General features: G+C 36.9%; 1 protein-coding gene across 1 annotated transcript in view; it reads right to left on the reverse strand.

The window, feature by feature from the left end:
* Positions 1–1643: 1643 nt before the first annotated feature.
* LOC136832582 (lachesin-like) overlaps positions 1644–14681 on the reverse strand; it is a 357078-nt gene continuing 344040 nt past the window's right edge. The window contains exons 4-10 of the mRNA XM_067093658.1: positions 14284–14442; positions 11763–11891; positions 10554–10717; positions 6830–6959; positions 4439–4501; positions 2663–2929; positions 1644–2140 (exon numbers count right to left, since the gene is read on the reverse strand). Of these exons, the coding sequence (XP_066949759.1) occupies positions 2064–2140; positions 2663–2929; positions 4439–4501; positions 6830–6959; positions 10554–10717; positions 11763–11891; positions 14284–14442 (989 nt within the window). The 3' untranslated portion in view covers positions 1644–2063. The remainder of the gene's footprint in view (positions 2141–2662; positions 2930–4438; positions 4502–6829; positions 6960–10553; positions 10718–11762; positions 11892–14283; positions 14443–14681) is intronic.

Below are 14681 nucleotides of genomic sequence, written 5' to 3' on the forward strand. Positions count from 1 at the left end.
TCAGGATGGCCTATTTTCGTGTGTGGCCTTGATTACTTTCCCACAAGTCCATTACAGGTTGAAAGTGCACTCTTTGATTGACCCTTTTAAGGTGAGTTACGCTGTTAGCTGTTTTTATCGCTGAATCACGTTTTTTTACGTTGTGTTGCCCTTTATTTGCTGTTTTTTCCTCATGTATGCATTCTAGTGTTTGGATGATTTATTTGTAATTTATGGCCTTGTAGGTTAGTTCCATGTGAATGTTTGCTGATAAACAATTTAATTTCCGTTTCAGTAGGGTATTTGTTTTAAGTTTTCATCTGTTCTGATTTTAGTGTTTGGGAGGCATCTTGCAGGTAGACAATAGATCTTAATTCCTTTTGGTAAAGTGGAGGCAATTTGAAATGTACCAGTGTTAAATTTGATTTTTTAACTTATAAACAAAATATAGCACATAGTTGTGATTCTAACCTGTTGCATCCACATTGGAGAACTGATGGATAATTACTTTGTTAAAAGTGATGGATAATTAGTATGGATAGCATCTCGTCCGTCATAGAGTGTTGCAGGGGAGGATATGACTAATTACTTATGACCTTTTTCCTTCGGTAAAGGTACTTGGCCATGAGTATTTATATCCCGCTATTAAGGGTGTCTCATAAAGACCGTGAACAAAAATTCCTTAATTAATTTTTTTTCTTTGATGGCCTTGTTAAGCGGAAATGAAAACCTTTGTTAGGGCTTTTGGCAACCTCTGATCCCAAATATAAGACTTAACTTTGACTAATCATCATCAGATCTGGAATGTAGGATATATTTTTATCTGAAATATTCCGTCTTCTGCTAACAGTTCTTTATCAAGTCAGTTATTGAGGTAACTAACTGGGAATGATAGAAATGGAAAAAAAATTTGATAGTGAAGGGAATACCGGTATAGCTTTTTACCTCATTAGTGATAAAGTTTTTGACTTGACGTAGACTGCTATTCAGTCGGTTTTTGATCACGCGTAATTTGCCACTTTATCCGGTTTGCATAATTAACTCATTTTTGCTCTATTCAGTGACCTTTGATTAGCTGCATAAGAACTTTTTGGGTATTTTTTTTTCCGTTCTGTTCACGTTGACACTGAAAATAATGACCTGCTTTTTGGTTTATTGGAATAGTGCGTTGGAAACGACAGTTGTCAGTGTATAATAATAATAATAATAATAATAATAATAATAATAATAATAATAATAATAATAATTATTATTATTATTATTATTATTATTATTATTATTATTATTATTATTATTATTATTATTATTATTATTATTATTATTATTATTATTATTATTATTATTATTATTATTATTATTATTATTATTATTACTTTGTCGTTTACTTTTCTTAGTTCACGATATTGATCACTGTGCAAATTGTGCACTGCATTTTACTCCAGTTGCAAGCTGTCAGAATTAAGCTGAATGTACTGTTGATGTTCCGTTGGTCCCCACCTTGAAAAGCTTGAGGACTGAGGGAAGATAGACTCACTGTATTGAGTTTTTCTCAAAGTCTGTTGCAGTCACTGGGAAATATTTGTAGAGCAATCAATATGGTGAACTGACCTTTGGGATAAGGAAATTTTTACCCATGAGTCAAGATCTGATAAGAAAAATTGCGATTAGAGAATATCTAAATGCACTCCTTTATTGTGTACAGAAATTGACAAATATCTAATTTAGCGAAGCTTAGCTTTATACAATACTTATAGATGTTTTCCATAAAAATATAAATGTTATTACACATATCCACAACAGTTATCATCATCACAGATATGATATCATCTTAGAATATCGAATTACAGAAGACAAGTGAAGACAGTTTTATCTACAGTATCTCTAGAAACACTGTTTTGTCACATTGCTAAGAAAGTGTGCACTAGAGACTGGTCCACACCTACGTGTGTTTACACCAAAGTACAGATTGACATATTTTGTTACACATAGTCTTAAAAAGGGTACGATGAACTGGAAAAGATTCACTTATAACTACTATTCACAAGATGATTACTGAAGAGGGAGGAGTTTTCACTTCCTAGACATCACAAGGGGTACTGGAGATAAACTACCGCAGCAATACTCAGGCATCGCAGGATCGGGACCGAATTTGTCTGATGAACTGTAAGAAAAGAGAAATAAAATTACTTTTATTGAACTGATTTTAAGTTTATTGTGAAGACTGGGCACGGAATTCCTATCTGGCTTTTATTTGTGACAGGTTATAGGCTATATAACGTGATCATAGAAGTCTATTTCAGTTTCTGATATCCTGTCACTACCAGTTCCAGAACCTTTATGCCCAATAGTTATGCAAGTTTTTCTTTTATTTTTAAGAAAATAGAAATAAAATGACATAATGAACTGATTTTAAGTTTATTGTGAAGACTGGGCACGGAATTCCTATCTGGCTTTTATTGGTGACAGGTTATAGGCTATATAACGTGATCATAGAAGTCTACTTCAGTTTCTGATATCCTGTCGCTACCAGTCCCAGCACCTTTATGCCCAATAGTTATGCAAGTTTTTCTTTTATTTTTACTTGAACAAGTTCCCGAGACTTCGCATTCAGATTCCATATCTGTGCTATATCTAAGCCACCAGTGTTCTAGCAACAAAATATGACAGTCTCGGAAAATCTTACCGGTCAATCCATGGCTTAAGAAGCGAATGAATCTGTGTTCCTGCTCTTCGTTGGTCTCGGCTTCGGCGTCGTAGCCGCTGTCTCCGTTCTGAGAGCGGCTGTCTTGTATGTGTTTCTCTTCTCTGCTTCCCTTCTCAATTCTCAGCACGTTCTGGTTCTCCTCTTCTTCTTTGTGTTGTCTGTCCATCGTCTCTTCGGAGTGACCGCCAGGCGCTGTGTCCTCGTCGCCGTTTGTGGCAGCCATGTTGGTCGTCTTGAAGTTGAAGTCTGCGGTTTAAATCATTTTGCATTAATGTCGGTGAATTGTTGTTAAAGGTGTAATATTCATGGTATATTCACAGGTTTTGTTGGATTAAATCTACTCAGCAGTGATAGTGGACGGCCATTGTTAGTTGTTCTTTGTTTATGTACATTTATTATTTTTTATTATTATCCTCAAGGACTAGGAGTACTATGTTCACATATCAGTTCTTTAGGCGCTCAAAATCCCATTTTTATACACCTTTAGTTCTGCAGATGCTTTAAAGCCATTTTTATTCACATTTTAGATTTGTAGGAGCTTAAATACCATTTTTAGTTCCCTTCAAGATCCTCAGGTCCCCATACACCGTTTTTATTCACCTGGTTTGATCTTTAAGAGCCCAGTTACCATTTTCGTTCTAATTTTAGATCTTAAGACTCTCAGATACCATTTTCATGGTTTTTAAGAGCCCTGTCTATGCGCTAAAGTATTTTTGTAAGTGAGGTGGACCTCAGAAAGCGACGGTGAAGGGAAATGAATGGCACTGGACTGTGGATTGTAGGCTTACTGGGTATGTTATGAAACCATCAACACGAGAACCAAAGCTGGATCTCGGATGAGAGAGAGAGAGATATGAGAGAGTATCATTATCCCTAGGATAGTATAGAGACAGCGGTTTAGAGATAGAGAGAGAGTATCATTACTTTTGGGATAGTATAGACACAGCGGTTTAGAGAGAGAGAGAGAGAGAGAGAGAGAGAGAGAGTATCATTATCCCTGGGATAGTATAGGCACAGCGGTTTAGAGAGAGAGAGAGAGAGTATCATAACTCTTGGGATAGTATACCGTAGAACAGCGGTTATAGAGAGAGAGAGAGAGAGAGAGAGAGAGAGAGAGAGAGAGTATCATTACCCTTGGGATAGTATAGACATAGCGGTTTAGAGAGAGAGAATATTATTACCCCTGGGATAGTATAGAGACAGCGAAGAGAGAGAGAGCGAGTTTATAATTACCCCTGGGATAGTATAGAGACAGCGGTTTAGAGAGAGAGTACCATTACCTTTGGGATAGTATAGAGATAGCGGTTTAGACAGAGAGAGAGAGAGAGCGAGTTTATAATTACCCCTGGGATAGTTTAGACACCGGTTTAGAGAGAGAGAGAATTTATAATTACCCCTAGGATAGTACAGACATAGCGGTTTAGGGAGAGAGTTTATAATTACCCCTGGGATAGTATAGACTCAGTGGTTTAGAGAGAGAGATTTCTAATTACCCCTGGGATAGTATAGACAGCGGTTTAGAGAGAGAGAGAGAGCTAATTACCCCTGGGATAGTATAGACACAGCGGTTTAGAGAGAGAGTTTATAATTACCCCTGGGTAGAGAGAGTATCATTACCTTTGGGACAGTATAGACAGCGGTCTAGAGAGAGAAAGAGAGAGAGAGAATTTATAATTACCGCTGGGATAACATAGACACAGCAGTGTAAAAATCTAATAGAGCAACACTCACTCGCTCTGGGAGCCTGGCTCTTACCTTGAAATAATTTATCAAGATATGACGGCGGGCTTGTTGGTGGCGTCGTTGGTGGGTGGGTCTCTGGAAAGAGAAAAATCAGTTATTGTATTTTTCCCTTTATTCCCAGGCACAACAATGGTATTTTGAATTAACTGCAATGTCTGGCAGCCATGGAGACACGACACTCCTTTGTCTCAGACTTGCTTTCACATTAGGCAGGAACACCTTCCATTTATATTGGTCGAGAGATTTTCTATTTATTAACCTTTCAGTATTCTGGCATAGTAGAATTTGAAGTGTACTCGAGTAGTATATTTTAAGTTATGCTCATCAGTTTTGGAACCAATAATAGAATTTGAAATGTATTGGAGTAGTTTATTATAAGTTATGTTCATCACTTTTGGAACAATGATTTGTGAACTATATTATCAGAGAGGTCATGTTATTAAACTGTGATATGGGGGGAATCATAGCATGTCCTAAGTATTCTTACACATGGCGTAAGCACCTTAGATTTTTGAGAGGTTGGAGTGCTATAACAAAACCTTTACAATTGATAAAATATTTGCAATGCGTATTGGTGTCATTTGAAATACATTTTACACGACTGGGATATTTTTGGATGTCTGTCAAAAAAAAAAAAAAGAGAATTTACCCTTCGTGTATGAGTGTGTTATGGAATGTGCCTGTCGTTAGTTTTTCATTGAAACTGCTAGCTGTCTGACTGTTCATTTTTTCATGAAACTGGACTTAAGCCAGCACTTGATCTTGTTCACGGGGTATCCCGTAACGCTTTGAGGAATCAGAGTAATTCACAAAGAAAAGTTCTTTGAGGGGGAAAAAAAACGAATAGAAACGTGCATAGAAGAGGAAATAAATACCAAACACTTTTGGGGGAAAGAAATTAAAGCATTCAGATACGCATCCCATGCACTAGTTTGAATCTTCATATTGTACAGTATTGCCTCTTCAGGGGAGGGGGAAGGGTTGAGGTTGGGGTAGGTGTTCGACACTTTTCATGAATAGGCGTTTGGGAATTGGCACAAATGCAAAATGTAGCCGTCCATTAACTTTTGCCCCTAAGAGCATTATGGAAGCGGAATCCCCCACGGGGAAGAAAATGGAACTTTTTGTTTCGTAATGTGTACTCGACTGCAGTGCTTGCTTTGTGGGCCCTGTGCTTTTCAAAATGACTGCGAGCCATGGAACAAACGCTGGATGGCAGTAACTTTTATTTTATCTTCCTGTGTTGCTGTGAAATACAGGCGCCCTTTATTAATGTTGTGTCTCTGTGTTTATTCTACGTATTTAACAAAGTTCTAATCATATTCTTATTAACAGCAAATTACAGCCACAGTGTCGTCAGTTCTAATGAAGGTAGACTGACATTAAAACGTTTGCTGGACAAAATGGAAAACATAGTTACGGGTATTATGAAGTTCACATCATTATTACGCAAGAAACTGATTTTTCAGAATTTTTCTTATTTCAGTCAATGTACAAAGTGGTCATTGCCCCACTGACCAGTAATATTTAGACCAGTGCATTATGAATAAAAATGACTGTAGGTTTTAATGTTTATATTGAATCCCTTTTACTTGACATCAGACATAAAATGGTGTGCTGTCGTAATGTTCTCTCTTGTCCTTTTGATGTTATATGAAGCATGAAACATTTTGAATGTAAACAAACGCGATACGAATACAGTGTTTTCAAGAATTTACCCATAACATCAGTATATCGCACTTAAAGTCCCCGTAGAGGGGTAGTACCGTCAGTGCACCTCACGCTCTGCACTGTAGGCATTACTTAAGGTTCTTTGCAGTGTCCCTTCGGCTCCAAGATGCAGCCCCTTTCATTCCTTTTACTGTACCTCCATTCATATTCTCTTTCTTCGATCTTAATTTCTACCCTTTCCTAACAGTTGCTTCATAGTGCAACTGCATGGTTTTCCTCGTGTTGCACCTTTCAGACCTTAACTCTCGGTTTCTCTTTCACCGCTGAATGACCCCATGGGTTCCAGCGCTTGGCCTTTGGACTAAAAAAAGTTAAGTATACCTTAGTTTTACCAGACCACTGAGATGATTAACAGCTCTCCTAGGGCTGGCCCGAAGGATTAGACTTATTTTACGTGGCCAAGAACCAATGAGTTACCTAGCAACGGGACCTACAGCTTATTGTGGAATCCGAACCACATTATAGCGAGAAGTAAATTCCTCTAATTCTTCATTAGCCGGCCGGAGACTCGAACTCGGGCCTAGCGAGTGCTAGCCGACAACTCTACCGACTCGCCCAACGAGGAACTAAATTCTGTCATCCTACCCTATCACAATAAAGGTATTTGATGTTACTCATTTTAGAAGAAGAAGAAGAAAATTCAGCAAAATGGAAATATATTTGTTTACTAACCATATAACTTGATGAGTCCTTCCGTGTCTCCTCTCGAGTTCTTGGCCACGCATTTGTAGGAGCCGTAATCCTCCGGCCGAAGACTTTTTACTGTGAGCTTCATGTGAGTCCTGTAGGGTACCTCTCCTATCTGAAAATGAGTTAATTGGAATTAGATGTGTTCATTGTTCACTTTCAGCTAGTATCGAGTGCGTCATCGTGGAGAGTGTTCAGTATTGAAAATCTATTTGACTTTATTGTGAAAATGAGTTAATTGGAATTAGATGTGTTCATTGTTCACTTTCAGCTAGTATCGAGTGCGTCATCGTGGAGAGTGTTCAGTATTGAGAATCTGTTTGGGTTTCTTTATTGAAAGTTTTCGACGTTACAGGTTGTTTTGTCAGGTGAATGAGGAATATGCTTGTATTGCAAAGGGATCCTGATAATAATGTTCAAACTGAAGTTCATATCAGCTGATAAAAAGAAATGATTATTACTCGAAAATATAAATTGAGAGATTTTGTTAATTTTGCGTGAATATTAGGTGGGTTACCCTTTTGAGTTACTCATGTAGTCATGTAGCTGTAATTAACGAAAATGCATCCCTTACCACTTTTGTAATTTTGTTTTTCTTATTTTGGACCACTGAGTAATCACTTATCTCGTCGTTTCTTATGTTTTTCTCATACTCAAAGGCCAGTTGTTGAAATCTGATGCTGTCAGAAAAATTAGTTTTTTCCCCTCATAATTTGCACATTTCACCTTGAGTGTAAGCATTCCTGCAATTTCTCTGGGATTGCAACTTGTCGCTTCACGTTTGCTAAATTTCCCATAACTTGCAATGTTAGGTGGGTGTACAAGATGTGCAAATGAGCTATTCGAAGCAAATTTGATATTCAAGAGGGTTGAAATTGGCTTTGTCAAACGGGAAATGATGTAGCGTCAATGTTTTCTTTTTCTAAGGATTCTGATCTCTTGGTGAAAAACTTTTTAGTGCGTTCTTTTTGCTTCTTGTATTGCTATGTTTTTATTGATTAGTCTGTGAGCCTCTTGTTATTTTTATATATTTTTTATTATTTTTTTTATGAGGTTCATGAGCCTGTAATCGTGAATTTGTTCACAGAACGTTTTTGAATCGGTTAGTTTTTTTTTTTTTTTGCTTTTTAGTGCTTTAACTTGCTGTTGTAGATCCTAATCACTCCAAAGTTCTTGCGGTTGAGATTCTTAAAGCTCGTTGAAAAGGGAAATGGATGTTGCATATTTGCAACACAGATCCTCTGGTGCCTCCTTATTTTCCAGTAGTTCCGAGCATCACATATATTTTTAGCTAAGGATACGTTTTACTTTTGTTTCCCTTTTAATCCAAGCTTTACTTGAGAGTCGTCTGCAAATTTCCATTACACACTTTCGTAGAATTTGTTTTGTAATCCCCTTTAGGCCACCATTCAGACCCAGATAAATAAATCTTTTTATTCTTTAGATTTTGTCACCTTGAAAAACTCTGAATGGAATGTTTTGTTCAAGTCCGTTAGATTTCAGATATTCACGATCGTAACGCCTGTGTGGAATTGCACGGATGAATATTTTGTTAGCTTAAAAGTATTCCTTTCCAAAGCTGTGACGTGTCTATTTACATTGAATCCAGTTTTCCTCTCTCTGATTATATACAAGAATCATGAAGGCTGGAAGGTGTTTTCCTCTATAATCTTTCTCATATTTCTGGGCGATCTGTGCCAGTGGGATCTGAGAAATCTACTTAGATATACATTTTGAGTTCTGTCTATCACCATTTTTTTTTTTATGTTCGCATGGTTTCATTTATGGCTGTGGGTCACAAAGAGAACATGTTAGTGAAAATTTCACAAAATTTTCACATTCAACACCTGAGCCATATTGGTGACTTCATATTACATTAAATAAAACAAATCGTGGCCATGTCACACACACTTCGCTTACCTTTTACACAGATATTCTTCAGGTTTTGTAAATTTATTTGATAATTAATTACAATTTTCTTCTCCTCAACTTCTCAGAAATGTGTTGGTTTCGCCACTCAGTGAGGTAATTCTGTGATAACTTAAGAATATTTGCAATCAATCGTAACCCATTCTGTCTCTCTCTCTCTCTCTCTCTCTCTCTCTCTCACACACACACACACACACACACACACACACACACACACACACACACACACACACACACACACGAGTGTATGTACTGTACATAGTGACAGTTTCTCTGAAAAGCCTTCCTCAGAACCTTGCTGTCGCCCCTTCCACACTTCCTTCGCTGTTCTGAGCCTTTCATGTTTCCGATTGAAACTGTTGCAGTCTCCCCTCGTCTCAAATCTGCTTTGCTCTTTGGGCCAGCCCGTATCTTGACGTCGTTCTAGATTGCTGGCTTTGAAATATCTTTACCGCCTCTCGCCCATTTCCTGATCACCCTTCCTCCAGAGCAGTAAGCATGAAGTAAGAGATTTTTAGTCTTTTGTTGAGTGGAAGTTCGAATCATAAGAATTTCAACAGCCGGATTCCTTCGTCTAAAAACGATTGTTTTTAAGGAGAAAATCCAACAAGTTTTATTTATTTATTATTATACACAGTCTCTTTCCTACCTTAGATCAGGTGGCGGTTATAGTATGGCAGTTATGTTTTAAATTATATTTTTTAAACCATTAATTGTGAGGTTATATTTTTTAAACCATTAACTGTAACTTTCTGTGCGTCTGCTTGAATTGGTAATTGCCTCCTCCCTTCCCCCCGAAAAATGATTGTCATTATGACTAGTCAGAAATATATATATGTATATATATATATATATATATATATATATATATATATATATATATATATATATATATATATATATATATATATATATTTTTTTTTTTATCTAGACAAACCCTGTTACAGCACGACACTTTCCCTGTGACATTTAGTCATCGAGTCTGTGGGTTAATGCATGCTGGTCGATTTGCATTGTAAACATCCGCATTCTTTTTCAGTGCTATGGTGACGCACTTCACTTTACTTCTTTTGTTTTGAAAGTGACCGATCTCTTCTGCCTTCATTTTTTGTATTACAGAAGTATTTATTTATTTATCTACGTCTGCTTTATATTTCTTGCTTTCATCGTTGACTTTGTATACTCCTCTTGTCTATGTTTTCTCTTTTTCACAGCGAGATAGTTCTCTTTAAACTTTCTTAGAAAGGTTTTCTTAGTATAGCTGAGTGAATGCATTTTATAATAATAATAATAATAATAATAATAATAATAATAATAATAATAATAATAATAATAATGATAATAATAATAATCATAATAATAATAGCTGAGTGAATGCATAATAATAATAATAATAATAATAATAATAATAATAATAATAATAATAATAATAATAATAATCATAATAATAGTAGCTGAGTGAATAATAATAATCATAATAATAAATGCACCAACCATCTCTCAAGAAATAGTAGGTTATTGAATACTTTTAGGTGAAACCCAATAATAATAATAATAATAATAATAATAATAATAATAATAATAATAATAATAATAATAATAAATGCACCAATCATTTCTCAAGAAATAGTAGGATATTGAATACTTTTAGGTGAAACCCAATAATAATAATAATAATAATAATAATAATAGCACCAACCATCTTTCAAGAAACAGCAGGTTATTGAATACTTTTAGGCGAAACCCAATGTCAACAACACTTCATTTGCGGTATGCTTACTGTGTTTGTGATATGGTATTTGCGTCCTTGGTGGAGCATAGCGCTTTGCCCAAGGGTCCAGTAGGTGAGGGGGGGAGGGTGGGCTTCGATGGTGCATTCCATTGTGATGCTGTATCCCAGGGGGGCGCCGACCAATTGGTGGGGGATGCTCATCATCGGTGGAACTGAAAAGAATGAAAATTGTTTAGAAGAAGCGGAATGTTAATGGAAAGGGAATGGGTGTGGTATTATATATATATATATATATATATATATATATATATATATATATATATATATAGTACAGAAAAACTGTATTGATATGTGGCATTGGCAATAGTTAAGAAATAGGAATTGACTCGATTGGCTGACGCAAAGTAGTTTCTAGGAAAAGATGTTAAAATAGGAATTTCAGAATATCTTTACTCCTCGGTATATAAAGTATTATTTCTCGTTCACGATGTGTTCATTGGTTTGTGGCTACATGTCTTGCTTTATATTATGCAACAAGGGGGCAAACTAAGATCCATAGAGGGTAATGATTAAAAGGGAGAATCTGAAATGATTTTGTCTTCATACTGAGCTGCAGATGGAGGATTAGAAGTTGAGAAATCTTTTGGAGCAATTGGGAAACAAGGTAATGGAAGAGAGAGAGAGAGAGAGAGAGAGAGAGAGAGAGAGAGAGAGAGAGAGAGAGAGAGAGAGAGAGATATCGGTCCAAGAATTTGGTTCTTTTCCGAGAGTTTAGAAAATTTCAATCTGTGAGGTGTTAAAAGTTATGAACTTGGAACAAGCCAATACATATCAAAGCAGTCACTAATGAGAATCAATATTTTGCTAGAGAAAATATACAAAGCAAGTTTTTAATGATAAGAGGTTAATTACGGTATTTTGAAATGAATAAATTTGTACTACATTGTAAGAAAGCGAAGGAAGCAGCAGAAGAATGATTTAAAAGGGAAGAAAATAGATTTCAGTCCAGTGTGATTTTCATCGAGGAGAGGAAAGACAATAAAGCCCCTTGATTATAACGTACAAAATTACCAGACAGGAACCCTGGCTGTCTGCAAGCAGCCTAAAATACGCGAGGGAGAAGCTCCCTCCCCTGAGAAAATTCTGAATGGAACGAAAACAGTGATAAAAAGAAGAGGAAGGAGAGGAAAGCAATTGTTGCCACTCAGCCAGACAAACGATCAATCTAGGAGAATCGAAGTCCTCTCCAAAACTCACATTCGACGCTGACTTGGATTCTCTTGCTGACAATAGGCGGAACACCATTGCTGGCGATGCACAGGTACGCCGCCATGTCCATCCGACTAATCCGTTCCAGATGCAAATGAACTCCATTGTGTTCAGCCACTGTCGAAAAAGAAAAGGAGGAAGGAAGGAAAAAAAAAAGGAAAATTATTTTTGTTCCCGGTTACAGTTCCATTTTTTTTTTTTTTTTTTTTGTTCTGCGCATATTTTTATTTCGTCCCTAAGCTTTCCCTGCATGCGCGTTAAGTCTTCAGATTGGGATGGTCTTTAGTATTCATGTATTTTTTTTTTGATGATGCAAAATGAATTATGTATACTAATATGCACATTAATTTACTATTCGTTGTCGGTTTGAAAAAATCCGTGAGTAGTTTAATTGGTATTTTTTATAGCACTTTTTGATGCTTTTCTGGGTGAATGTGCATAATGTGTCTTTCATTTGTGTGTTATCTGAATGAATGCCCGCAATATCTTCTGGTAAATGTGAATATGTAAGGATATACGATTATTACTCATAACTAATATAAGGTGTTGTAGTGGATTTGTTCAGAAGACCAGTAAATGTTGGGGTTACCTTGGTAAAGGGGATGTGTAATATTTGTTTTGTGCAGAATGTCTCCTAAAGGGAAAAACTCACATACTTTGTACAATTAAGTTTATGCAGGCTTTGTTTGTACTCATTAGAATTCCAGTCATAAGAATGTGTAGTGTTTATGAAAATATCTGAAAAGAATTGTGTAAATACAAACTACCCTTCCTTTGTCAAAAGCTTTGTTATCTGTGTTAGTTTCTTAATCAGAATCTTACCATATATCGTCTGTCATAACACCATCTGTAACTTATACTATTGAATACCTATAAAAATAAACTGTTTCAACTCGTCCACTATCCGCAGTGATGTTCATTGCTTTGACTTCTAGATTTCTGTTTACCTCACTCTGGCTCATATTCACATTCAGATATTTTGCTCCTTAAAAACATTGTCAGAACTCACTAGAATGAACTTTGCTTTTGTTGCTCCTAATAAACATTTACTACATAGAAATATCAGACACTGCACAGTTCATTCATGACCCCCTTTCTTATTCCACAGTTTGTAGTTTCAGTGATTACTCTCATCGTTCCTGCCATAAAGTTGCAAATAGCCTTGGAGACATCACCTCAGCCTTCTGAATCTTTCCTCTTTCCCACAGCATTTCACTCCAAACTCGTATTAGTCCTTCCTAAATCGTGAGTAGATTCTTCCGCAAACATTCATAAGTTTATAATTCCTATCTCTTGGACGATTCATGCCTGCCTCCGTACTGCCTTTCTTAATCAACAGCTCTTCGAAATGGAGCGAAATATTCTTGATTCTGGGAATATTGCATATTGCAAAAGTGGTAGTTGTAAGGAGGCCGAAGGGGAAAGAGTAGTCAACAGCAACATGGCAATTGTAAAAATTAAGAAGGGAACATAGAGGCAGGGTTGTATTTTTTCCGCACGAAGCAGAAAAAATGGAGGATGTTGCGGATTTTTACATTTTTAGTTTTCTGTAAAAGAAAACTATTGTGCCGGTTTTGTCTGTCCGTCCTCATTTTTGCTTTCCGTCCTCAGATCTTAAAAACTACTGAGGCTAGAGGGCTGCAAACTGGTATGTTGATCATCCACCCTCCAATCATCAAGCATACCAAATTGCAGCCCTCTAGCCTCAGTAGTTTTGATTTTATTTAAGGTTAAAGTTAGCCATAATCGTGCTACTGGCAACGATATAGGACAGGCCACCACCGGGCCTTGGTTAAAGTTTCACGGGCCGGGGTTCATACAGCATTATATACCGTGACCACCGAAAGATAGATCTATTTTCGGTGGCCTTGATTATAAGCTGTAGCTGCTGTACAGAAAACGCGATTGCGCCGAAGAAACTTCGGCGCATTTTTTACTTGTTAAATGATGGGGATGAAAGATTATAATCTTTCATCCCCATCATTTATTCACCTGAGTAAATTGTTATGCTCATAATATATTAAGTATTTGGAAGTGCAAGGCCCGATTTGCAAGTTGTGTGGTGACGTGTGCTCTCCTGGTATTTTATGAAATGCCTTTATTTGATTTTGAAAAAGATTTAGGCCCTTAGGACCATCCCTTGTAGGGAATCATTTGTATAGGTATACTAATTTTTGAGGGTGTTGTCCATCTGGAAAATATTCCGAAAAGATGGGGATGGGATAAAACTCAAGAGTTATCTCCTCCTAGCTCTACCCTGAGTGTCCAGATATCGTCCGTTTATTTTGAGTATCATTTCTTAATGATCTATCTGGCCAGTCGCTGCAACTTTGGTTTGTGCATTCAAGCAACTTTTCATTTTACATGGTCAGGCTAGCTGGCAGAAAATAGGTGTTAGCAAGTTCTTTCAACTCCATCAGAAACTTAGTTTGACTCTCTCTCTCTCTCTCTCTCTCTCTCTCTCTCTCTCTCTCTCTCTCTCTCTCTCTCTCTCTCATTTGCCCCTCACCTTGGAGAGTTTTGTTGATGTTGATCTTTATGTTGTCCTCCCTCCTCCAGGTGATTGACGGCTGAGGCGTTCCCGAGGCATTGCAGGTGAGGTTGATGTTGGCACCTTCTTGCGCCATCACGTCTCCCGAGGTGTCGCTGTCTATGATGTTTGGTGGGACTGCAAAGACAGAGGAGAAATTCATAGCCGAGGTGAGTTTTCTTATCACTGTTGCTTAGAGGGAGGTAAGTTTTCTTATTACTGTTACTTAGAGGGAGGCAAGCTTTCTTATTACTTTTACTGTTGCTTAGAGGGAGGTAAGTTTTCTTATTACTGTTACTTAGAGGGAGGTAAGCTTTCTTATTACTGTTACTTAGAGGGAATAAGTTTTCTTATTACTATTACTTAGAGGGAGGTTA

The sequence above is a fragment of the Macrobrachium rosenbergii genome, chromosome 50 (genome assembly GCF_040412425.1).
Source record: "Macrobrachium rosenbergii isolate ZJJX-2024 chromosome 50, ASM4041242v1, whole genome shotgun sequence".
Lineage (NCBI taxonomy): Eukaryota > Metazoa > Arthropoda > Malacostraca > Decapoda > Palaemonidae > Macrobrachium > Macrobrachium rosenbergii.